Raw genomic sequence first — 25497 nt, forward strand, 5'->3', positions numbered from 1 at the left:
TGTTGTGTTGGAGTGTCTCATGCAGAAGGAAGGCGGAGTGGGCTGGCTGCTGCCTGCGTCTCTGTTGGATCTGCCCCTTGCAGGTTAACACAGGAGGCCTCCAAGTGGCAGCCCAGGCCCTGGGGCTCTGGGGATGAAGCTGTGGCATTGTGTCTCTCAGTTCAGATGCTTGAGAGAGAACATTGATTGGCCCGGCTCAGAGATCAGATGGCCAGCCCGGTGTGACTGATTTCAGCCAGAAAAGGGCAGGGTCACATGGTACAAATATGTCTTTATATGTATAAAGCGGATCTAAAGTTTTATACTTCTAGTCCCCACCCACCCCACCAACAGACACATGCAAACACATATTAGTAACCCAGACATTTAGGGGCCAGTCCCACCCATGCCGTCTCCCTGGGAAGTGCACCCCCATCCATAGCATGGCATGGCCCCGTGCCACCCCTGAGAGTGCTGTTAGCCAGTCATTGTCCCCATCCTTGAAAGCAACCAAGTGCATCTTCTCAGAATTCACGAAGCTAAGACTTGACCTCTCAGGCTAGAGGACATCTGCAACTTGAACTTCAGAGCCCCATGGGCAGAGGCTCTAGGAAATGGGGTCCCAGCAAGTCTCTTATCACTACCAGCATTCTCCCCGAGAGGAGTGCATCCTCTTCCAACTGGTGGGTGTGACCATGAGTTGAAGTGGAGGCCTGGCTCTGAGAATGTGCAGGCTGGGATTGCACGATGAAAAGGAGGCATCCAGTTTTCAAATGTGCAGAAGGGCTCCCTGAATCGTTGACTCATCTTCCTGGCATGGAGGTTTGCACTTTGCCTGGTCCTCACAAAAGAGAAACCAAACAAGGCAAATAGTTGTAGCCAGGGGGCTTGAAAATGGCTAGCTGGAATGTGGCACCATTCTGAAATGGCCCCTCAAGTCAGAACTCAGCCCTGAACTCTGCATGCATCCCCTGTGTGGCCTTGACCAAGCTGGGGTGCCCTGAGGCCTGTACTGCCTCTATGCCCAGCTGCTGTCTTGTGGACAGTAGGCCCAGCCCTATCCACATCACTCCTGAGGTCCCAGTGCTGGGATTACAGGTGTGAGCCACCGTGCCCAGCCCATGATGGGCTGACCAAGAGTGAGAGGACACAGGTCAGGTTCCAGAGTCTGCCTGGCTCACACTAACACTGTCAACTCCCCAGCCTTGGTTCCCTCGGACAGTGACCAGGCTGGCGTTCCTTCATACTACTCCTGAACAACGGGTTGATGCTCACACCTAGTATGGCAGCTGAGGGGTGCCCCCCAAAACACAGGTCCACATCCTAATCCCCAAACCTGTGGGTATTCCCTCATTTGGAAAAGCAGTCTTTGCAGATGTCATTAAGTTAGGTCTCTTAAGCTGAAGAGATCATCCCAGATTATCCACACAGGCCCTAAATCCAATAACAGGTGTCCTTACAAGAGACACACAGAGAAGGCAGACACATTCATGCCCGCCCAGAGACACACACAGAGTCACAGAGGAGAAGGCGATGTGAAGTCAGAGGCACAGATGGGAGTAATATGGCCACAAGCAGGAAGCTGGCAGCCAACAGAAACTGGAAGAGGCGGGAAACCATCTTCCCCTTGAGCCTCTGGAGGGAGTGTGGCCCTGCCAGCACCTTAATTTCAGATTTCTGGCCTCCAGAACTGTGAGAGAATAAAGTTCTGTTGTTTTAACAACAGTTAACACAAAGTTTATGCTGATCTGTTACAGCATTTACCCCGGGAAACTAATACACATGGTAACAGGGCTTCCAGTGAAGAGGCGGAAGGAACCTGGCTGCTCTCCCAGGGCCAGGGCCAGAGGGCCAGTAGAGACGTCTGTGGGAGGAAGGAACAGAGCACCCTCCTGGAGATGCTCAGGAAGCAGGGATGCTGTATTCCACTGATTGCAGTGTAGCTCATGAAGAGCTGGGTGGGCTGGGCACAGTGGCTCATGCCTGTAATCGGATTTTCGGAGGCCAGGTGGGAGGATCGCTTGAGCCCAGGACTTCAAGCCTGCAGTGAGCTAGGATCGCACCACTGCACTTCAGCCTGGGCAACAGAGTGAGATCCTGTCTCTAAAAAAAAATTTTAAAAAGGAGCTGGGGGTGGTGAGACAGAGCTGCCCCTGGAGGAGAGGCCTTCGACGGACGGAGTGCCATGCTATGCATGAGTTCAAGATAAACACTGAGGTAGCTCCTGGAACACCCATGTACCCACTTACAGCCCCATGACATAGCAGGGACCTGGCTAATTTGCATGGCCCTGACTCCCACAGGAAGTAGACCAGATACGCCGAGGCCTCATCAGCCCTTGGGCTACTAAGTGACCAAGGATGGCAGATTAGGCTCAAGAGCAGCTAGCAGGAGGTCTGAATTCGAGTCCTGTGTGCCCTGCTCGGTATCAGCCCCAGAGCCTGCCATGTGAGGTTAGGAAGCTCATCAGCGATCCGAGGCAGTGTTGGCCAGACCATGTGTGACTGGGGACAAATGGGATCTCCACGGAAGGTTTTGAGGGAAGGTGGGTAGGCAGGAAGGAGTAGGAGAGGGAACTTGAGGCATGGACAGGGGAGGCAGAGGCTGTGGGCGATCAGCCTGGCTGGAGGCCCGGACTCTTGGGAGATGCAGCAGGAGATGGCAAGAAGGAGGCAGAGGAGGACGGCAGCTTCCATGGCCTGGTCTGCTCTCTCTGCCAAGCGCATAAGAGAGCTCTTTTGGAATTTGTCGAGACTGCTAACAGAGAGGCCGTAGTGCACAGTGGTTAGGAGCTTGCTTCCTAGATTCAGACTGCCCTCTTTGCACACCTGTGGACTCTCGATGGGGGTGCTAGGTTTCCAAGCTCCCATTTGTTTCCTGACACCACCCTGCTGAGGGCCAGCCTCCCTCAGATGCTCTGAATTTCATCCTCGCTGCCTCTTTCCTAAGCCATGGGCAGGGCTGACCTCAGGGTTGAAGCAGACAGCCCCGAGGCTCTGAGCTGCAGGGATAAGGATGTGTGCAGGCCAGGAGCTTTATCTGGCCAGGCCTGGCGCCCCAGCAGCGATCTCACCCTGAATGTTCAGGCACAGACTGACCTGGCCCAGCCGCGTGCCGCCGAAGTGCCTCTGTTTGCACCTTCTTTTAACTTTGAAGACTCTGCTGGACTATGGATCCTGTTGGCCTGGGTCTCCGGGATTCTGAGGGGCATGGAGGCAGAGTAGGGAGAGATTGTTTATGAGTCTAATGAAGTGGTGGAGTACAGAGGTCGGGGTCTGGCCTTCTTCAGCAGCAACACCGCAGCTCATGCTGGCCAAACCCAGGCCCAGCACAGTGCAAACAGTGGGGCAGTGGGGGAAAGTGCCGAGGAGAGAACCCCCCACACCAGGTGTGCATTTCTCTCTGCTTTTTTTTTTTTTTTTTTGGCAGGAGAAGGCGCAGCCAGTGCCAGGTTCTGACGGCTTCTTTCTCTCCCCTCTGCCCACAGTGGCCCAGGAGCACCTTAAAGAGAGGGGACTGTTTGGCCTTCCTGCTCCAGGCACCACCCCCTCAGACTATTACCACCAGATGACCCTCGTGGCAGGCCACCCCGCGCCCTACGGGGACCTGCTGATGCAGAGCGGGGGTGCTGCCAGCGCACCCCATCTCCACGACTACCTCAACCCCGTGGACGGTGAGTGCTGGCCCCGAGGGGCTGAGGATGGGGCTAGCAGATCTCCTCTTGAGGCTGAGAAGGTCACTCGCTGTTTCTTTTGGGGACAAGGACCCTTAAGGAGAGGTCGGGCTGTACCCCAATGCCTTCCAGGATGGCTGTCCACAGGCACTGAATCTTTGGACAACACTTACTGAGTCACCACGGGCCAGGAGGCGTTGTAAGCATCGCAGACACCACAGCAAACGAAGCTGGAACTTACAGTGCAATGGGGAGAAACAGATGCCAAGTAGCTCTAGGAATTACATATGAAAGTAGCCAATTATAAGTGGACCAGGGAAACAAAGCAGGGGCGGGGGGAGCAAGCACTGGGTGAATGGGTTGCAGTTTGGAATGGGGAAGTCAGAGGAAGCCTCACTGGGAGGTTGAAATCTGGGGGCGAGTGCTCCAGGCAGAGGAAACTGCAGTGCAAAGGGCCTGAGGCAGCAGTGGGCCTGCCAAGCTCAAGAAATAGCCAGGAGCCAGTGCTGGCAGTGAGGGGTGGGAGTGGGGGTGAGGCCAGAGTTTCCAGGCGGGGTCTTGCCAGCCAGTGCACCTCAGAAGAGACTGGCTTTCACTGGAGATGAGGCTGGGCAGAGGAGAAAAGAGAGCTGACTGACTCACAGAAGGAATCTCCTTCCGTGCTGATGTGAGAATTGATTTGGGGGCAAGATGGAGGCAGGAGGTCCAGTTGGTAGAGGTGGGGAGAAGGGGCCAGGTCTTGGGAAGACCTTGAAGGTAGAACCACAGGATGTGCTCCCAGCTAGAATACAGAGTTGAAAGAAAGAAGGGAGTTGAAGTTGACCTTAGGGTCTCGGGCCTGAGCATTTGAAGGATGGAGTAGTAACTGAGCTGGGAGGCTATAGGTGGGGCCCTCATGGAAGGGAGGGAAGTCAGGTATCCTGGGTAGATGAAGCTTTTGGTGCCTGTTAGACACCAAGTCCTTCCCACCTACCAAATGCCATCCTCACAGCTGCTTTCACAGGGACACCTGTGACCCTCTCACCATGAGCCTGAGGTCAGCAAGGAGCCCGTCTCAAGGAATAGTGGAGGGGGTGGAAGGCTCAGCGCCCCCTCCCATCCCCCAGGCAGTGCCACTCCGCCTGCAGGTCCTGGAGGCCTGGCCAGCGGCACACAGGGAGGCAGGGCAGCCAGTAGAGCTGGAAGCCACCACAGGGGACAGGCAGGCACCTCCTGCAGAGCCAGCCTCCCGGAGCCCTGCCTGGGGTGGCGTTTTCACTCCCTGATAGCCCACGGCAGGGAGACAGGAGCCTGCAGGGAGACTGTCCTGCAGGGGCAGCCCTGGTGCCTGCAGGGCCGTGCAGCCTGTAGCAGGTTGGGGTGGGCTGGTGGGAAATCACGTAGGACCAGGCAGGGCCATGAGACTCAGGGTGGGCTGCTGCCTTGCTCACCCCGACCCGCCCCCAGGGCTCTGTTCCAGGGGAGCCCTTCACTTCCCTAAGGCCTGGCTGACATCTCGCCTCCTCCAGGAAGTCTCTCTGGAAGCCTCCTCCTTCCCTTTCCCCTGCCCCCCTCAGTCACTGGGACAGCTCCCTCCTCTGGCTGCTCCTTCACTCTTTGCCTGGCCCGCCTCATACTTACAGCAACCACCTCACATGGCTCCTCAGCTATCTTGAACATCTCCTGCTTCCCAGGAAAAGTTTTGCTGAGAAGAGGGCGGCCGACCTCCGAGGCTGGCCCCTCATGGATATGGTCCTCGCCAGGCCCTGGTGGGAGGCCATAACATGCCTCAGTGATGCCACCAGAATTTGGTCCCTGTGTCTGTCCCGTTCTTCCTTGCCTTTCCCAGCATGGTGTTTAGTCCAGAATTAAGCATACCATCCAGATGTTCAACAACACCTGTCAGCTCTGTAGGACATTGACGTCCCTCTGAGTATGCACACATCCGTGTGCTCTGTTCCCCTCTCCTCTCAGCAGCCCTGCACGGTGCTCCCACGAGCCACAGTGAGGTGTCAGAGATACTGAGAGGAAGTTGTGTGCTAGACACGCTCCTTGCCGATGTTAGAAACCAAACAGCAGCAACCGAGTGCGTGAAGGATCACGTGCAAATTGCCACACCCGAATGTCAGCTTCCTGAAAGCAGGACTCTTCTTCCAAGGGCCTGAGGATGGCACGAGGCCAATAGGAAAGTGGACGAGGCAGAGAAACCACGGCCAAGAGAGGTGAGATGAGGCAGGTGTCCCCACAGGGCAGGAAAGGCTAAGCCAGGCAGCCGGGAGTCAGCCAGTGATTTTCAGCATGAGCGTCTGCTGCGTGTGTGTGTGTGTGCACGTGTGTGTACGTGCACACGTGAGAGACAGCGAATTGGAATGCAGACTGCCTCTGTTCTGCGCTTTTAAACACATTCTTCCATGTAATTCCCTTAGCCACCTTCTGAGGCTAGAAATATGCTCCTTACTTTAAGATGAGCAAATGGGCTCTCAGCATCTAGCGGCTTGACCCAGGCCTTGCTCTGTTTGTTACCAGCACCATCTGCCCTTCCCTGGGCTGCAGTTTTCAGCAGCACATGCACCTGACCAACCATGAGCCCTGGCCCAAGGGAGGGCCAGCCGGGCCAGGTGGACTTGAGCTCAGCCCAAAGCAGCTGGGCCAGAGCCAGAGGGGAGAAGTAGTACAGCGAGCTCCAGGGCAGGCCTGGGTCAGGCCTGGCTGCACGGTGTCCTCCCTGTGGTAGCTGGGCTCAGAGGTGGTGACAGGACTGAAGGGGTGTGGAGTGGTGATCCCAAGCCCTGCGAGCTGTGTGGATTAAACACATTGACTGAGATGGCACATGTGAGCCTGGCCCAGTGCCTGGCATCTAGCAGGTGCTGGAATAATGCTGGTGCAGGTCTCTTTCCACCAGTATATCTTTCCCTCTTTAAATCCACTCCCTCTTGCAGGATTCTGTATCTTCATTGTAGGCAGCTCTGTCCACCTGCTGCCTAAGCCCAGGCCCCAGGTTCTCCCAGGCCTTTTCCTTGCTATCTCCCATCCATCCCATCCTGTCCCTCAGGCCTCCAAGAGTGGCGTGTCACCCCTCCCGGGCCACAGTGACATATCGCCCTCGTAGCACTGCTCCATGGCTGCTGCTCATCCAGCATCCCCATCTTTATCCTCTCCGCCATCCTGCGCTCAGCCCTGCCACTTCTAGCCCCCTCAGGATAAAATTCAGACTTTAGAACCCCCGTCCAGAGGCCTTCCTCTCCAGCTCGTCTCTCTCCTCCGCACACTGGTCTTGCCATGCACTGCCCCACCTGCAGGTCCCCAGATACCTCCCTGAGCTCATTCCTGCACAGAGTCCTGTGCACAGTGCGCTAGGCCTTCTCCTGAGACCCCACAAGAATCCAGCCCCAGGCCTTTCAAGCCACCAACTAGCTCCACTGCACTAGCGGGACCCAAGGCGCCCCCAACTGGAACTGGCTGGGACTTCTCCTTACATGTGGCCGATGGCCCGCCCCGTCAGGTCTGGGAGCACATCTGGCAAGGAGCAGGTCCTCTATGTTTGTTGGGTGAGTGAGTGAATGAGTGAATGGCACTTAGAAAAGACCCTGGAATGGAAAGATGCGCTCCAGCTAAGGAAATAAGCACTTGAGGAATATAGCTGTTGGCTCACAGGGGACTGGAAGGGGCTGGGGAGCAACTTTGCCTTCCGGGCACTCAGCATTTGGCAGCCCCTGGGGCTGAGCATCTCTGGGAAGCAGCAGAGGAGTGCAGAGGTGAGCTCAGCAGTGGGCACGAGAGCTCCCAGCCCTCCAGCAGCTGCTGGTTAACTCATCACACCCCACCCGCCGTGCCTTCTCCACCTCCGCCTTGGGAACACATCTGGCTTCAGGACATGGGGGTAACGGGGAAGCATCACCAGATTCCAGAGTCCACCTGAGGAGGGATATCAGTTTCTCCAGCTCCAGTATGGGGTGGGGGTGGGAGCATTTTTCTTATCCATGGATTTCAGGAGCAGATGCCTTCTTTCCCTTTGTTCCCAGTCAGTTACAATCCAAGCAAATTAGAGTAGTCCAGGATTATCTCCTATTTTTATTGCTACTTAATACATTTTTTCCAAAACCAGTTTCAACTAGAACCAGAACCTTCGCTTCACCTTTTAAAAATGCTTTCCGCACTTCCACTTAGCTCCGAGGCCCGCATGGACGGTTACTCACGTATGTCTCTAAGAGACGCTAAACACAACACCTGGGCTCTCAGCCAGGCGGCTGGGGCTGGACCTGTCTGTGGGGTGTCCCCCGGCCCCTGCCCTCCCGTGAACCATGGGAGCTGGGGAGGTGTTTTTGGTGGGTGCCTGCTCCATGGGTCTGTGCCAGTCCCTCCCGGAAAGCTCCAGACCACACAGCAGAGAATGTGAATGAGCGTTTCCACTAGGTTTCTTTTTGCTCAAATCCTCACTGACAAAATTGTGTGGGCCATCCCTGGCACCAGCAGTGCAGCTCAGGAGACCTGTGGAAGGGGCCTGGCTCTCTCTGAGGAATATGTGTTCACACCAGGAAGCCCCCATACACATCATCTTGAGCATGTGAGCTCTGTGCAGGCGCAGGGGGCCTGGAGAGCTCATGGACAGCCAAGGAGAACAGGCCTTCTCTCTCTGCCTTTCTCTGTCTCTGTGTCTCATGCACACATGCTGGTTGATTCGGCAGGTGTTTATTGGGCACCTTCTATTTACCAGGCCCGGTTCTAGGTCTAGGGATGCAACGCATCATGAGCAGCACACAAGCCCTGCCTTCCTGGTGCCTGAGCTCCAGCGCAGCCCTGTGTGAGTTCCTGGGTGGGACCAAGAATGCCTGTCCCGACCTGATGCCCCTCATACCCCAGCCTCCTTTCTCAGCACCTTCATTCATGGTCCCAGAGGAGGGAGCACTGTAGGAGAGAGAACTTTCCAGAGGTTTTGAATGTCCAGCCAAGGCATGGAGAGGGCTCTGCCAGGCAAGAGGGCGAGCAGGGAGAGGTGGGTGGGAACTCCATGTGGGTCCTCATCCTGCAGGGCCTTGTCCCCAGTACACCGGTTTGCAAACCACCAGCCCAATTTTTACCTTAGCTGAGTGCCACCTGCACAATTGTGTATTTAGTAATATTTTTTTACAGACTCATCTTTTGGGGTTAAATAAATGGTTCTTCAAATGGAACTTTGTATTTTTTCTGAAATGGAAAACCTAATCCCTGTCTGAAGAGGATGTTCCTGTCTCTGTCTCCATCAAACCTAAAATAACCTCATCTGGGCCGTGTGTGGCCCTACATTTGGGAACATACTGCAGTGGTGGAAGAAAGGCCAGAAGCTAGAGAGGCCTCTACGGGGCTCTTGTGGGACTGGAAAGCCAAGCCCTGCGTTCCTCCCAGGGCACTGAGGCCAGGGTGCCGGCAGGACAGAGGGATTTCCCAGGCTCTGATGAAAACCCACCCTCCCTGGTCTCCCAGTGGTGGGTGAAGGCCCATTTCCTCTTGTTTTTAAAGGGGTCCTGATTTACAGCAGGAAGACAGGAGCACTGCTGCGTGGGAAGGTGATAGAGAACCAGTCAGGGAACCGAGGTCATCATTCTGCTGAGCGGCTCCCTGGAGAGCGGAGAATTCACTGGTTGTCACCCAGGCCCTAAAATGGAATTTTCTCATGTTATGCTGTTGAATATTGGTGATTTAACAACAGAACAGCCACCCCCTCCCCCCTCCACCACATTGAGAAGATTGAGATGTTTCCGATTGAAATGTTGTCTGTTTACAGCTCATACTTCCTCCAAGCCATGCATTTTATTGTCATATTGACACTAATTTGGCTCGGATGTCACCTGCATTCTGACGCCTGTTCTTTATGCTGCCTGTGGATCCGGGGGGTTTTCAGAAACCAATTACATTGATCAAACCCAGAGAGGCAGGAAGAGCTGGTAGAGGGGCTGCCAGAGGCCCAAGTCAGGCAGGGATCCCTTTCCGAGACAGGAAAGGGAACCGAGGCAAAGGAAGCCACACTGCAGGTCCCTGCGTGAGATGGTGGAGCTGCTGTGTACAGGCACGGGCTAAGCGGTGTCTATGGGCCATCTGGTAAAGTCACACAGACCGTCCCGCCACACCAGCTTCACGAAGCCGCTTCACAGGAGCCTGCAGCACAGCCTGTTTCTCTGTGTTCATCACTTAGCTAGGCCGTGGTCCCGGCAACTCTGAGCCTCGCTGCTCCACGGCCCAGGCGCTTGCTACTCCCCCATCAGAGGGGGTGAGAGGGCTGTGGACGGCTAGGTGTGGGGGGCATTAAGGTCCTCAGGCCAGATTTCCTTAGAGCATCTCCTCAGCAAGCCTGAAAATATCTGGGTGAGGGAGTTGGGCTATGCAGGGAACACATCTTAGCCAGTGAGGATTCAGGGTACCCGAACCCCACCACCAGGCTGCGTCCTGCTGGCCTTGTATTTTTTCCTGAAATGGAAAACCTAATCCCTGTCTGTGGAGGATGTTCCTGTGTCTGTCTCCATCAAACCTAAAATAACCCAGCCCCGGGCTGAGGATGGCATCTGGCACAGAGAAGGCTCCTGGGACCCGGTGCCAGGATGATGCTCTTTCCTCCTGCCCCTCAGCCCAGGCTCCTGGGCACACAGGCCCTGGGGGGATCCCCAGCCCCGATTCCATGGAAGTCCACCCACAGGTATAGATGATATGTTGGTTGTCAGCCCATAGCATCCCTGGGGTGGGTGCCGGTAGCCCATCTTCTGCATGAGACAACCAGTGATTGGCTCAAAGCTACCCAGTTCAGAGTGTGCAAGCAGGGTTGGAACCTCGGTCTGCCTGAGTCCAGGGCCTGTTCTTGCATCTCCTGCCCTTCCTACTGCCTCAGGAAAAACAATGCTCTCCCTCCTGAGCACCTTGGGATTCTGTAGAATAATTCTGCTTAGATGGCACCTTGCAAATCCTGCCTGGTGCCTCGGAGTACTGTCTTCATCTCTCTCCTACACGGTGAGCTCCATGAGGACAGGGTCAGAGGCTTCCCTGCCCAGAGTCCCCATGATGTCCAATCAATGCCTGGTGTGCTCTCAGCACTACACGAGGGGCTGATGGATCAGTGAATAAACGTGAATGAGCAACAGAAAGCGCTAGTGGGTGAAGCAAGGTCCAGAGGCAGGTGGTGTCGGCGTCCGCCCAGGTGAGGGTGGGCAGGTGGCCAGTCACCCGTGGCCGACCGGCATTAAAACAGGCGCCTCCACAGATGAATACTCCATGTTCCCGGTCATAAATCACAGGAGAAACCACGGGAAATGAGTGCCAGGCTTTTCTTTCTATTTAGTAATTTATCAAGGGAAGAGGCGCATTAATAAACATATTTCCCATGAGAGGCAGGGATAACAGAGATGAATATCACTGTCAGATTTGGCCTGTTTCCTCTTGTTAGGGCCACACGAGAGGGTGAGAATCCAAATATTAGCAGCAGATTCTTTTTTAAAAAATGTGTTACGAAGATGTGTGTGTTTCTTACTTTATATCATGTTAGATGGTTTTCCCCTCACATTACCGCATTTGCCACTCAGTTTGTAATAGGAGCCTTTCAGAGAATTCACTCCTGCATCTTTCTTTGAGTTTCCTTTGAAGTGAGGATTGACAAGGAGTGGACTCAGTAAATAAGAACCCAGAAGCTGAGAGGGTGCCGAATGCAAGCCGATGAGTGAATGTCTAATGACAGCTGTGTTGCTGCGTGGCCCAATCATCTTTCCTAGACTTGCTGCCCTTCACTCCATTATTGACTGGAGGCTCACCCTGCCCCATAGAACAGTCCTCCTAGCCCTTGAAGAAGCCACATTCATTAGCAATTTCATTTTGGGATGCCCGCTGGGTTTTAGGCACTATTCTTGGCATTCTATATGTGTCTTCACAACAGCCCTGCGAAGCAAGCCACACTGCCCTGATTGTACAGATGGGGAAAGAGAGGCTCGGGAAAGCTAAGTAAATGTGCTCCAAGGAAGCCACAAAGTGACAGGCTTGACAGGGACAATGGCAGAGGCTGTGTGCCTCTGCATTGTGTGTGTGTGTGTGCGCGCGCATGCATCCACCTGGGGTGTGTCTCCACGTGGAGTGTGTGTCTCCACCTGGGGTGTGTGTGTGTGTGTCTCCACCTGGGGTGTTTGTGTGTGTGTCCACCTGGGGTGTGTGTGTGTCCACCTGGGGTGTGTGTGTGTGTGTGTCCACCTGGGGTGTGTGTGTGTGTGTCCACCTGGGGTGTGTGTGTTTGTCTCCACCTGGGGTGTATGTGTGTGTATGTGTGTATCCACCTGGGGTGTATGTGTGTGTGTCCGTGTCCAACTGGGGTGTGTGTGTGTCCACCTGGGGTGTATGTGTGTGTGTCCGTGTCCACCTGGGGTGTGTGTGTGTGTCCACCTGGGTGTGTGTGTGTGTCCACCTGGGAGGGGGTGTGTGTCCACCTGAGTGTGTGTGTGTGTGTCCAAGTGAGGTGTGTGTGTGTGTGTGTGTGTGTGTGTGTCCACCTGGGGCCCCCCTCCCATGCAGGGGGCCCTCCCTGTGCCTTCCTGCAGTCATACTCCCTGCCCCCTGAGACACCTCTCCTCCTCTGCACCCTGGGCATAGGCCCTATGGCAGGTGGTTTTGGTGTCCCTGTACCTTGGGCAAGTTATTTAGTGTCCTGTTTTGTCTTCTATAAAATGAGCATAACAGCCGCTTCTTTATGGGACAGTCGTGAAGATTTAATTACTTAACACTTTAAAGTTTGAAGGAGTCCTAGCGCATGTGATGATAGCATTGAGTAAGTGCTGTCTTTAGGTGACTGTGAATCTGTTCTTTCTCAACACATCCTGTCTGTGCCATGGGTCAGCGCTTGACACCTCCCACTGGGCTCATGGCTGTGCCACCTGTATTCGAGTGTTGGGGATGGTCAGGTGGGAAAAAGGATTTGGGTTCCTAATGCATGGTGAGAAAGACAGGAGCAAGCAGATAACCACACAGTGGATGAAAGCTCACCCCCACCCTTGTTTGGAGAGAGAGGCCTGAGCGTAGGAAGATCTGCCCAACTCCAGGAGGTCAGGGAAGGCATCCCAAGGGAGGTGATGACTCGGCTGAGGTCTGAGCAGGCAGAGGAAGCTGCACGTGCAAGTCCCTGAGCAGGTGATATGGAGGAGGGGCTGGAAGGAGACCTGGTGGCTGGAGTGAGGGGATTCCACAGGGCCACCGCCTAGGCCTTCTTTGTAACAGCAGTGGGGATTTTTGGAAAGTTTTGGGGAGAGGGCAGGGACATGATCCTATTTCCAAGTTGAAAATCTGTCTTTGCAGTGAGCACTGTGGATTGGACAGCTGTTAGCTGAGAGCCCCAGAATGATCCAAGCAAGTGGTGGGCTGTGCTAGGGGTGGAGTTTGAAAGGAGAGATTTTGAGAGGCGTTCACGAGCCCACACGTAAGTGGGCTCCATTGTGGTGGAGGGGAGGAGGGAAGGCCGACTCCTGGGTCTCCCGCTTTGCCACTGCACAAGTGGCAGGCACGTGCTGTAGGAAGAGCTGGTCCAGGCACAGGGCAGGAGTGTGGGGCTGGCTGTGCTGAACTGGAGCTGCCTTGCAGACAGGAGGAGAGGACGAGGAGGCAGCTGGCTCTGAGAAGTCTCACTCTTCAGAGCCACTGGAAGTGGGAGGTCGAAAACTGTTTGTGGGACGGGACGTCCGCCTGGCCCTGGGCCTCTGCTGACGTCTCTGAAGATGGACAGAGAAGACACAGAGTCATTAGAAAGTCCAGACACCATGGCTCCTTTGGACCTGGGTTCAAATCCTGCCTCTGTAGCTCTGTGACCTTGAGCAAGTCACTGACCTCTCAAGCATAGTTGCTTTGCTGCTTATCTGGTTTGCTTGGAGGATGGTGGTAGCTGTTAAATGAGTCAGTGGATCTAAGCGTCACTAAATGGTGGTTGTCACTGGGTCATTATTTGCATAAGAATTCAGAAGCAGGCATTTATCCAGATACTGCATCAGAGGAGCACGCTTCAGCCAGGATGCAGATGCTGCAGCAGAGGGGCACACTCCAGCCAGGATGCAGATGCTGCAGCAGAGGGGCACACTCCAGCCAAGATGCAGATGCTGCAGCAGAGGGGCACACTCCAGCCGGGATGCAGATGCTGCAGCAGAGGGGCATACACCAGCCAGGATGCAGCTGCTGCAGCAGAGGGGCACACTCCAGCCGGGATGCAGATGCTGCAGCAGAGGGGCACACTCCAGCCGGGATGCAGGTGCTGCAGCAGAGGGGCACACTCCAGCCAGGATGCAGATGCTGCAGCAGAGGGGCACACTCCATCCAGGATGCCCTTGTTTGCCGTCCAGGATCCCTATTTAGAGTGGGTGATCACATTTGCAGTGCAGCCTCACAGCTGGCTGGGAGGTAGCCTGCTCCATGGGCCTCCCTGCCTCTTTCTGTCCTCAGGCAGGTGGCCTAGGATCCTTCCTGCTGTAAGAGAAAGGAGGAGTTGTCTGAGTGAGTTACCTGCTCTGCCCTGGCCCCTCTGTGGGGTCAGAGCAAGTGGGCATCCCCAGAAGCAACTATGGACCATCTTCTGTGTACCCACTGTAGCTCTGCTTACTAAAATATCTGCAAGCCCCAGTCTTCATAGCCCAATAGAATAAACAGCGAAAGCAGAAAGTTTAGCTGACAAGGATGTCAAAAGAAAAGAATGTTGTGATTAACTCAACTTTTTTTTTCAACTGGGAGCTTTCCTAACATCACTTAACTCTTCTCGTTGAAAATAAAGTATACGAAGTACTGGGTCACATGAGCATCTCAACTGTAGCCACTCTGGAGTGCCCAGGCCACCTCCCCATCCATCATCCCACTGGGTCACAGCAACCCCAGAGCTGGCAGGGACTTGTTTTATGCTGGTGTCATTGATGAAGACCCCAAGTCTGTGACAGGTAAAACAATTTGCCCCAAGTCATGCAGCTGACTTATGGCTCCAGCCCAGGGTACCCGGTGTGCAGCCCCCACTTCACCCCACTGCAGGCCACTGTTCCAGTCCAGGTCTCCATCCCTCTACCCAGAGTCCCTTCATCCCAGGCTGCTGGCTGTCTACTCCCCTCTGTGGCCTCAGACTCCCCTCATCCCATGAAAGAGGCAGTTAGGAGAGAAAACCCTGGAAGCCCCTTTCGGCCCAATGGTCCTGGATGTCCTCTGTCCTCTCTATGCCTTGGAGAGGTGCTTCTCCTGGTGGTCTGGCAGGAAAGAGCCTCCCCACGGATCCCTAGGTCTCCTCAGGGTTGCAGCCAAGCGTGGGGCTGGGCCGGGCATGGTTGCCTCGAGGGGCCAACATGGATCCCAGGGTGTGCAGCTTGTTCAGTAGGTGGGTGTGGGCTCTGCCCTCACACAGCCTTCTTGGGGACTGGTGGGTATGGAGTGGGGGGCTCAGAGGCTCGTAGGCCATCACCCCCTGCCCTCGGTGCTCCTGCAGCTGTGGAGACATAAGGAACTGCCACGTGCATGATTCAGAGTGGCCCTAAGGTCAGTGGTCAAAGCCGTCAGGAAAGCTTCGGGAGCACCCGCCAAGAGGCTGTGTGGACTGTGAGCAGGAGGCCCATGGAGCCAGACCCTGCAGTCAGGGCAGCCTGCCTGGAGGAGGGGGCACCCAGGAGGGGTCTCAGCAGGTCTGAGCAGGCAGAAGGGAGGAAAGCAGTTATCATAAGCCTGGGAACAGCCAAGCACAGACATGGGTGTGCTTGAGCAACCCCCAGCATCATTTATGGGCAACACTACCAGCCCATGGGGAACCCAGAGGCCTGGAAAGGATGGGTGGGCAGGGGCCAGCGGGACGTGAGAAGAGGCTGCTCCATGCAGGTGTCCAGAAAGTCAAGGACAGGCCCAAGCATTTACTGTGCCCTACCATGGGCCAGGTGCTTCTCACGCTTCGCCTAATTTACACCTCATGCCAGCCCTGGTGGTCAGCACTATTAGAGCCCTTTAAAAAGAGGAGACTGGCTCTGAGGGATCTGGACAGGGCAGGAAGCTTGGCTTGTGGAGAGTCATCCAGCAGTGTTGTCAGACCATTTCTAGGCCACCGTTTGTTCAGGGCAGAGACCTAGAATCCTGATGGGGGCACTGTGATGGGGAGCAGTCTGGAACCACAGTGGAAGAGCCTTTGGTCCTGGGGTGCAGGGTACTCTTGTCTGGGGCAAGCCCTCTTCCCTTCCACAGTTATGTAGGTATGCGACAGCAGCTGGTGAGGGCTGAGGGCATAGCCATGTGTCCACACATATGTGTGCATATGCATGTGTACACATGTCTGCGTGTGGGTGCACACAAGTGTTTGCATGCATGGGTGATGTGTGCACCTGCGTACATGTGTGCCTGTATGCATGTGGTGTGCACATTCAAAGCAACAGCTTCCCAGAGCCTCAGGCGACTTTAGAACTGAGGACCTCAGTACGCAGAAGCACCTGCCTGTGTCAGGATGCCTCTCGCTGCCATGTCCTCGTGTCCTCCCTGCCCTGTTACAGCAGGCTGCCCAGTAGGCTCTGGAGAGACAGCCAAAGGCCCAGACATTGCGAAGAGTCTGGGGGCCGCCATCCAGGCCTCTGCTTGGCAAATGCCCTATCAGGGGGCACTTTAGTGGTGATTCCAGGTACAACGTGACCCGTGACCTTGGAGCACTTACTTCCATTCACTCTCTTCCCCATGGAATTCTCCATAGCAGTGGGAAGAGGCGAGCTTCTGCCACACACAAAAGCATGGAGAAATCTTACAAACTGACCATGTGGATGAAGGAGGCCAGATATGAAAGAGTATTTAAAAATTCCATTCACACAAAGCTCAAAAGTAGGCAACACTAAGCTGTGTGTTAGAAGCCAGGACAGCGGCTGCCCTTGGGCTGGAAGATGGAGGGGGCCTGTGGACACTGGCCAAGCACTGTTTCCTGACCTGGGGCTGGCTTCCCAGGTGGGCTCACTTGGTGAGAGGCCACCGAACTGCTCACTTATGATTCGTGCACACTTCTGTCATGAGGTAAGCATTGCTGGATTCCAGCCCTGGTCTCTGCACCCAGTGGTAAATACACTATGCTCAGTGCTCATATTCACTCGCCCAGACACCTTACATGCACTTCTCCAGTCCTCACCACACCCTGCGCCGCTCAGTCCATTTTGCAGATCAACAAACTGAGGCCGAGAGGTGACATCCTTTGCCCAAGAGCCCACAGCTGGAAAGTCGGCAAAGCTAGGATTCCCATTAGACCATCATTGCAGGCTCTTCCTGTCCCCCACCCACCTGTCACACCCTCCCCCATCCCCAGTGATGCTGACCTGTCTTGTGTTGACTATCCCACAGTGTCCCGTTTCTCCAGCCCGCGGGTGACGCCCCGCCTGAGCCGCAAGCGGGCGCTGTCCATCTCCCCACTCTCAGACGCCAGCCTGGACCTGCAGCGGATGATCCGCACCTCACCCAACTCGCTAGTGGCCTACATCAACAACTCCCGAAGCAGCTCGGCGGCCAGCGGTTCCTACGGGCATCTGTCAGCGGGTGCCCTCAGGTGAGCCCCGCCTGCAAGCAGAGAGCTGAGGACCAGAGCTGGGCTGAGGGCCCGGTGGGGAGGGGCTGGCTTTTCAGTGGGCGCTTTTGACCCGAGGAGAAAGACAGGACCTGTGGCATTTGTGAATCCACATACTTGCACCTTTTTTATGAATTCAAAACCAATAATGATCAAATTGAAATGAGCCCATATCTGAGTACATCTTCATGGACCAGGCCTGTCATGAATGACTCAAATGTGAAATCAAAGGTGTTTGAGGTCAAAGATGGTTTTCCTAGTATTTCACTGAATTTGGTGGAGCAGCCAAGTATTGGCCAACCTTGGAGACCACACAAAATGTGACACTGACATGGCCCATGCTCTCAGCAAGCCTCTGGGCTGGCAGCAGGCCTCCCTCTGTAGCCGCATGGTGGCACACCCAAGCCTCACTGACACCAGCCACCCTTCTCCCTTCTGTGCGGCTCTAGTCTGTCTGAGGACTCAGACCCCAGCCAGCTTGACTGAAACTCACATGCCTCTCCAGCACCTCCGGAAGAGGCCAGGAGGAGTTAGGAATGTCAGGAGAGTGTCCCGACGACCTGGAGATGGAAGGAATAACAAGCGTATTTGTTATCTTTTGCTGCCTAACAAATTGCTCCAACGCGTAGCAGTTTAAAACCACAAGCAATTGTTATCTCACCCCATTTCTGAGGGTCAGGAATTTGAGACAGGCTGAGCTCCGGCTCTCTCGGGTGGCCACAGTCAAGCTGTCAGCCAGTGCTTCATCCCGCCGAAGGCTTGACTGGGCCAGAATGCCCCCTCACAGCGCTCTCAGCAGTGTCCTTTGTTCCTCTTCTGTGAGCCTCTGCTTGGGGCTGCTTGAGTGTCCTCACAACATGGCAGACGGGTCCCAGCCCACCTTGCAGCCTATGATGTGAGAGGAAGCTGGAGGAAGCCACGATGTCTTTTACGGCCCAACCACAGGGGTCACCAATCTTTCCTTGGTATCCTGCTGTGTGAAGGGTGGCTCTTATGCAGGTGGTGTGACAGAGCCTAGAAGTGCAGTAAGAAGAGGAGAATAATGCAAGCTGGAGGGCTCAGGGCATGATTCCTGGATGAGGGGGCATTAGAACAGGATTCGGAGGCCTCATGGGTTTCACGTAGTCAGGGAGCAGCGATACAGACATGCGCCTAGGTGTCACAGCAGTGGAGAGGCCAGGGTGTGGGGATGAGAAGGAGCCTAGTCCCTGCTGGGAGCCAGCCTGCCAGGGGTGAAGTCTGCATCCTGGGGCAGAACCTGGGAGCTGATCGCAGAAGGTGAGTGGCAGACAGTAGGAAGCCACAGCTGGTTCTTGAGTGAGGAAGCCACAGTGATGGTGGGGCTAGCAACATGCTCATCCCTATCCCCTGGGCAAGGTTCTCTCTGTCCAGGAAGTGTCAGCCTAAGAGAGCTCCCGATCCCCCACCCCCACTTCCTTGTCTGCTCTCTGTTGCAGCCCAGCCTTCACCTTCCCCCACCCCATCAACCCCGTGGCCTACCAGCAGATTCTGAGCCAGCAGAGGGGTCTGGGGTCAGCCTTTGGACACACACCACCCCTGATCCAGCCCTCACCCACCTTCCTGGCCCAGCAGCCCATGGCCCTCACCTCCATCAATGCCACGCCCACCCAGCTCAGCAGCAGCAGCAACTGTCTGAGTGACACCAACCAGGTAGGTGGGTGCAGGGGCCAGGATGGCCACCGGGTACTCATCTGGACGCATGAGGGTTGTTCATTGCCAGCTCATGCTAAGAACTTGTGGAGGGCCTCTGGATTTACGTCTGGCCCCTGGGGTGCCTTCTGGGCAGAGGCCACGTTACAGAGAGGGTGAGACCTGGGCTCAGTCCATGGGAAGCTCCCAGCTTCTCAATTCTGCCGTCTCCTGCCCAAGAAGCATAATAAGTAGATGGAGACAGCCTCGATTCCCAGGGCCTGGCACCATGGAGGCACTCCATGCAGAGCACATGGCATGGGTGGGTGAGTGAATCATTATAAGACTGTGCAGTTTCATTGTAGAATGTGCATTTGCAGCAGGCTTTCACACACTGCCTCATTTGACCCTTCCAACGGGCCTTGAGCATGCCTGGGCATCCTAGTACAGTGCCTGGCGCATCCTAGGTGCCATTATTATTTGGCAAATGAAGTGTTCTTTTATAATAAGGACATGGAAAGGCACAGGCCTTAGCATCAGTCAGACCATCTTTGGGATCCCAACTTGCCTGAAAGCAGCAAATCTCTTTCCCTCTCGCAGCCTGAGCTAACTTATCTGCAAAGTGGGATTCCTGACGCCTAGGTGGGGTCACTGTGCATATAAACAAGCTCATGTGTGCAGAGCCCCCATAGGGTCTGATCCTGGGAGCACTGACAACGACAATGCCAGAGGTGAAGGGACCACCCCAGGCCACCCACCAGCAAATGGCAAAGCCTGGATGTGGCTACACCCTTGGAAGGAAGACAGGACACCATGTCCTCTAGAAGTGTCCTCTGTTCCAGAATGTCCTCCCTCTCCACCCCAGGGCTCCTGGTGGCTCCCCAGAGCCTCCCCACGACAGTGGCTGTCAGCTCTGGAAACATCACCTGATTCTTTAGCTCTAGCCCCTTCTCCTGAGGAACTGGGCTCTGGCCCGCTGTGCCCTGGGCTGGCCAGGCCCTGTTCTCAGAGCCACAGTATCCCCTGCTCTAGAGGGCTGAGAAGTTGAGCCCAGTCAGAACAGGAGCAAGGGCACCCTGCATTTGCCAAAGAGAAGGTCTCTTTCCCATTTCCCAGAAGTCTTGGGGAGGCGGTGATGGAGAGATGGGGGTTGGCATGCCCAGGTCTGGGTGCTCTCCTGTAGCAGGACATGTGCCCCTGGCAGGATTGAGCTGGGGACTCTATTTCTGATACTTTAAACACAGGGTTAGCCCAGATGGTCTGTGCGGAGAGATCCTAGAGTTAAAGTCCAAAAAAATTTGAGATATCCCTGCCCTGCCCCTAAGTAACAGACTGTCCTCTGCACCCTTCCTCAGAACAAGCAGAGCAGTGAGTCGGCCGTCAGCAGCACCGTCAACCCTGTCGCCATTCACAAGCGCAGCAAGGTCAAGACCGAGCCTGAGGGCCTGCGGCCGGCCTCCCCTCTGGCGCTGACGCAGGTAACCTGCTGCCAGCCGCACCACCTTCCTCCAGCTAGGACCAGGCCTGTGGGCTGCCTTGGGGCTGTACCCTTGGTGGTGAACGGATGGCTGGCTGGCTGCCTGCATGGATGAATGAGTGACCCAGGGAAGACTGGGTGGGAATGCTGAGCTGTGACTTTCTCACCACTGTGTTCCCAGCACCCTGGACATACTACATTCCCATCACACATGGTGAATGAATGAATGAGTGAATGAATGAACTTCTGCCTAGCCATCCCTCTTGTCTCAGGCTGCATCTGTCTCTCTCCCCCCACCTGACCTGTGCACAGCACCAGCCACAGCCTAGCTGAGTTGCTCACGTCCCCGGAATGGCCCAGGCCCTTCTAGGCTGCTGTCACTCTTGGAACTCTACCCCACCCTGGCTCCTTCGCTGCCACTTCAGCCCTTCCTGATTCTCCTGGGTGATAGGACTTAGCTCCAGGCCCACACACCCAGCCTAGCTCAGGGGTCACTTCAGGGCATGTGCTGTGTTCACACCTGTCTCCCTGTCTGCACTCTAAGCTTTGGAGAGGTGGCACTATGGGAGAAGTGCCTGACCGGGTTCCATGCCACCCGGGTTTGTGCAAGTGTGCAGTCACTGACACAGTATTTTCCAATGATTCAATGCACATTTGAGTCAGTGAGTGGCGTGGTGAGGGGGGAAGATAGGACAAGTTCAAGCGGGGAGAGAAGAGCGGAGCAGCCCACAGCCCAGTGCAGGCCTATCGCGTGGCCCAGACCCTGTGCTGATCCTTTTGGAAACTTTGCCACTTATTTCTTCTGCTCCAAGACAGCATGCAGGCAGCCCCCACTCTTGGAGCAGGGGCCTGTCTTGTAAAGGGCATGCCGTGCCTGTTGACCTGGTAAGTAAGCCCCTGGTCCCCCAAGCCCTCTCATGGTGGCCCAGTCTTCATCCATTACCACAGAAGCCGCATCCTGGACACCAAGGGTGCTCGGGGCCTCCTATCCCTGTCTCTCCTGCATCTGCCGACCATCCTTTATCAAAACTGTGAACCATCAGGCATGCTCTGGGCACTTAATTTTCATGAAATATTGGCTTCTGTTATTGTCAGGCAAGCAGAGGGGTTGATGACAAATTCTTCTCCCCTTGCTGACACCAAAGCCGGTCTCAGCATGATGCATGGTTTCCACGAGGCCAACCATCATCGGGGGCCGATGAAATTGATGAGGACGGCACAAATCCAGGGAAGATAAACATGCCGGAAAGGCGAGGACAGGGCCGGCAGGCAGGCACTGAGCCCCTGGGAGCCCCATGGCCACATGCCGGTAGGGCCCTATGCCCGCCCTCCAACCCTGGCCGGCCACAGAGGGCCTCCTGCCTGCCCAGCCTGGCTCTGCGCACGTGTCAGTGCAAGGAAAGCTGTTTATCATGAGGAGGTTGTCCCCCTGTCGCTCAGTGTCCTGATTCACTGACCAAGGACTCCCTGACTCATTTGTAAGGTGGATGGCTGACTTCCAGGTCTTCTCAAAGAGTGGAGAGGGTGATAGGAGGCCCTCTGGTCCACTCTCCCCATGGTCTCACCCCGACAGCCCCCAGACGATCCCATTGCTAAAGATCTGGAAAGGAAATGCTCCCACGCCTTCCTTTGACTTGCTCCCAGTGTAGCCCCTGGAGCTATTGTACGACATGTTGTTGCTTTCCTGTTGGGAACAAGTGGATTCGTTGAAAGGTCCTTTGAGAAACAATCAGGAACCCTTCTTGGAAGAGGTCTTTGCAGCTCTTATGGAAAGTCAGGTGGGGTTTGAGTCTCCACTGACAGCAGGGCGTCCTGAGGCTAATTTCTTCCACTCCCAGAAAGGGACTCAGCATTAGGACTGAAATTGTGACCTGGGCAGCTATGGTACCACTCATTGAGTCCCCAGAGCCAGTGGGGGTTAGGCCTTTTGACTATGGGGCGAGGTCCTTCATCCCCCGAGCCTGACTATACATGTTTTCCCCAGAGACTATTCTGAAAGACAACATTTTCCTGCTGGTTTTGGAGAGAGTTTGAAGTGCGAAGCAATCTTGGTAACATCTGCCTCTTTGCTTGGCTTTGCTCCCAGCCTTCCTAGCAGACCAGTGGAAGGAATACTGAGGAGTCCTTGACAGCCCTTGTAGGCCCTCCGTGGACTTTCCATCCCTACCTGGAGTATCTGAGCCTCTCCCTGTGCCCCGACCCCAGGCAGGTACCTCCTGCCCGTCCTCATGTCCTCTGCTCAGAGGGTGCCCCTGGTTAGCATCAGTGAGGGTAGGGATGGTCTTGTGGGTTAATTCTCAGTCTGTTGCCAGTTTGAGAGAAAAAGACTTTGTCCTTTTTGACGGGAATTTCAGGGACCTGTGATCAGGTGAAGGAATGTCTCAGGGGTCTTTCCTTCACCTCATTAAAATGGCCACATGGGCCCTGATATGGTCAGGAGACTCAAGTCCAGACCTAGGCTGCCTCGAGCTCACTGTGTATTCATGGGGAGGGCCTCAGATCCTCCCTATCGTACAAGAATGCAGATGCCCATGCGTTAGGGCTGTGGCAGGGAAAACTGGTTCCCCACAGCACTTCGATGAAGACAAGTGTGCACTGGAGAGGAAGGAGGAGGGGCCCCAGGACAGGCCATCTGACAAGGAGAGCTGTGGGCGGGGCTGAGTTGAGGAAAGGAGCTAAAAAGGCTGATGAGTGTGTGTGTGTGTGTGTGTGTGTGTGTGTGTGTGTGTGTCTGCATGCATATGTTGTGTGTGTGCACACACACCTGTAACACACACACTTGCATCCACACCTGTAACAGCCCAGGGTCCTTGGCACAGAATGCATGGGACTAACAGCGACCTCTTTTCAGGGCCAGGTGTCTGGACACGGCTCATGTGGGTGTGCCCTTCCCCTCTCCCAGGAGCAGCTGTCTGACCTCAAGGAGGATCTGGACAGGGATGACTGTAAGCAGGAGGCTGAGGTGGTCATCTATGAGACCAACTGCCACTGGGAAGACTGCACCAAGGAGTATGACACCCAGGAGCAGCTGGTGCATGTAAGCTTTTGAACCCCAGCAGCCCGCCAACCGGGGCATGGCCCAGGCCATGCAGGATGCTGAGCCATCCAGGGCCTCTACTGGACAGAAGGGGCTGGAGGAAGAGAACCCCAGAGATGCCTGGGCCACATCCCCTGCAAGTGGGAGGCATAATTACTTATGTGTGTCCTGCCTGTTTTTAAGATGGCTTCCAATACATATGTAATACAAAAGATTAAAAGAAAAAATAAGTAAATGAGACTGTCAGGGAAAAGAGAACAATAAGGTGAAACCAGGAATAGAGTTAGTATTAAAAACCGAGTGCTTTGAGCTATATTCTATATACACATTTTTTTTTCTGAGATTCCTAATAGCTAGTGCAAAGAGAGAAATACGATTAGTTAAACCAGCCAGTATCTACACAATAATAAGTGAAAGAAGCTTCTCCCATGAAGGAAGGAGTTGATCCTTTCCTTTTGGGGACTATTCACAGATACCCAGTGGATATGGGTGCAGGTGGGTGTCTACACCCAGATCAGAGAGGAGGTTGCTTAACAGTGCCTGAGTACTGACAGCTCAGGTGATTAGAGATGACCATGGGAGCCGGCGAGACCTTCAGGATATGCCTCTTGGTCCTCATTCCAAACTCTCATACCGCAGCGTCCCTTATATGGCAGTTAGGGGTGATGTGTGCAATGTGCAGGGCAGAGGCTTGGCACGGGAGAAACCTGGCTCCAAACCTGTCCCCACCACAACCAGCTGAGTGGTTCTGAGCAAGTGACTCCGCCTCTGTGAGCTTCATTTTCTTCCTATAAAGGGGGTTGATGCTACCCCACAGGAGGGTCAATCATGTTTGTCAGCACTTAGTGGCTCGCAGACATTCCGCACCTAGCAGCTCCCTCCTTCCTCCTCCTGCCTGTTCCCCACACCAGCCCTGAGTGGTTCTCTCTTCTCCATCCAGAGAAGAACTTAAATTCAAGAAAGCCACCTCCCAACTCCCCAGCACATACTCCTTGGTGAGTGAGTGTCTATAAAGATGAACCCACTAAATTAGTAGCTCGATTGCTGGGAAGAGCAGACACACACGCACGTGCACACACATGCACACACACACATGCATGCGTCTCCTATTCATATTCAGAAGCTGTCCAGAGGCGCTTGCTTCTCCCTAGCTCTGTGAACTTAGCATTTAGGACACGCCGACTCCCTCTGCTTCTTCCACTTATGCAACTTGCTCACAAATACTGTAGGTTTCTTTTGTGTTGGAGTTTGTCCTCCCAAACACAGTTCTCACCCAGAAGACCAGAATTTCCCAGCAAACGAATGCAGCTGACATAGAACTGGTGAAACAGGGTCTTATCTAACCCCTTCTGGATCTCAAACTTAATTTTTCAACTTGTACCACCTCTTTGGGGTAAACAAGCCCTAGATGGAGCAGGGACCGTGGAGCTGTGAGTTGCAGAACAAATCAGTTAGATGAAAGGAGGAGAGATAAGTGGGTCAGCCCCAAAGAGCAGGCACGGAATTCCTCAGATGAATGCGGAGGGTCCCCAAACTGGAAGGAGGGCTTTAGCCAGGGACTTCTGCCTGTGCCCTGGACTGTCCTGGAGCTATAGGTGGCCACCTCCACCAGGCCCTGGAAAAAGCAGACCCCTTCACCCAGCTCTGTCTGTCTGTCTTTCTCTCTCTCTCTGTTTCTCTCTGCTCCCTGGAAAGATGGATGGAGCAGGCGCACAGGCGAGCTGGAGCCCCTGGTCGATTATTAACAATTTGTTGCTAAGTAAACCAATAAGAAAAAAATGAAAGCCATTGTCAGGAAGCATTTTTATCATTTGAAAGGCTTTAAAAATGGAAAGTGAGGCTAATATGATAAGATTTCCCTGGAAGTTCAAAGCGCTGAAGATTTCACATGCTCCAGCAGGGGCATCTGTATGCGTGACAGTTGGGCGAGTCGCACAGGGCATGAGGGCCTGGCAGTTTTCTGTCTTCTGGGGCAAGGTGCTGCCAGTGCCTGACGCTTGGCTCTTGGGACAGCCTCTTTTGGTGGCAAAGTTCCACAGCAGAATGTCCAGCAGAACAATATTACAGGCCACAAATGCCAGCTATCCATGTAATTTACATTTCCTAGGAGTGCATTTAAAAGTAAAAAGAAACAGGTGAAGTTAATTTTAATATTTTTTATTCAACCCAAT

At 54.6% G+C, this 25497-nt stretch overlaps 1 protein-coding gene across 7 annotated transcripts in view; it reads left to right on the forward strand.

The window, feature by feature from the left end:
* The window catches only part of GLI2 (GLI family zinc finger 2), a 257069-nt gene that overhangs the window by 216497 nt on the left and 15075 nt on the right, over positions 1 to 25497 (forward strand). For 4 of the 7 annotated variants that reach the window (XM_055380532.2, XM_055380535.2, XM_063694725.1 and 1 more), the window contains 5 exons: positions 3467 to 3652; positions 16943 to 17144; positions 18620 to 18833; positions 20168 to 20290; positions 23141 to 23326. In XM_055380532.2, coding sequence (XP_055236507.1) covers positions 3467 to 3652; positions 16943 to 17144; positions 18620 to 18833; positions 20168 to 20290; positions 23141 to 23326 — 911 coding nt within the window. The remainder of the gene's footprint in view (positions 1 to 3466; positions 3653 to 16942; positions 17145 to 18619; positions 18834 to 20167; positions 20291 to 23140; positions 23327 to 25497) is intronic. The other 3 variants (XM_055380534.2, XM_055380531.2, XM_063694726.1) reach the window with 1 other exon arrangement.

The sequence above is a fragment of the Gorilla gorilla genome, chromosome 11, assembly GCF_029281585.2.
Source record: "Gorilla gorilla gorilla isolate KB3781 chromosome 11, NHGRI_mGorGor1-v2.1_pri, whole genome shotgun sequence".
Classification (NCBI taxonomy): Eukaryota; Metazoa; Chordata; class Mammalia; order Primates; family Hominidae; genus Gorilla; species Gorilla gorilla.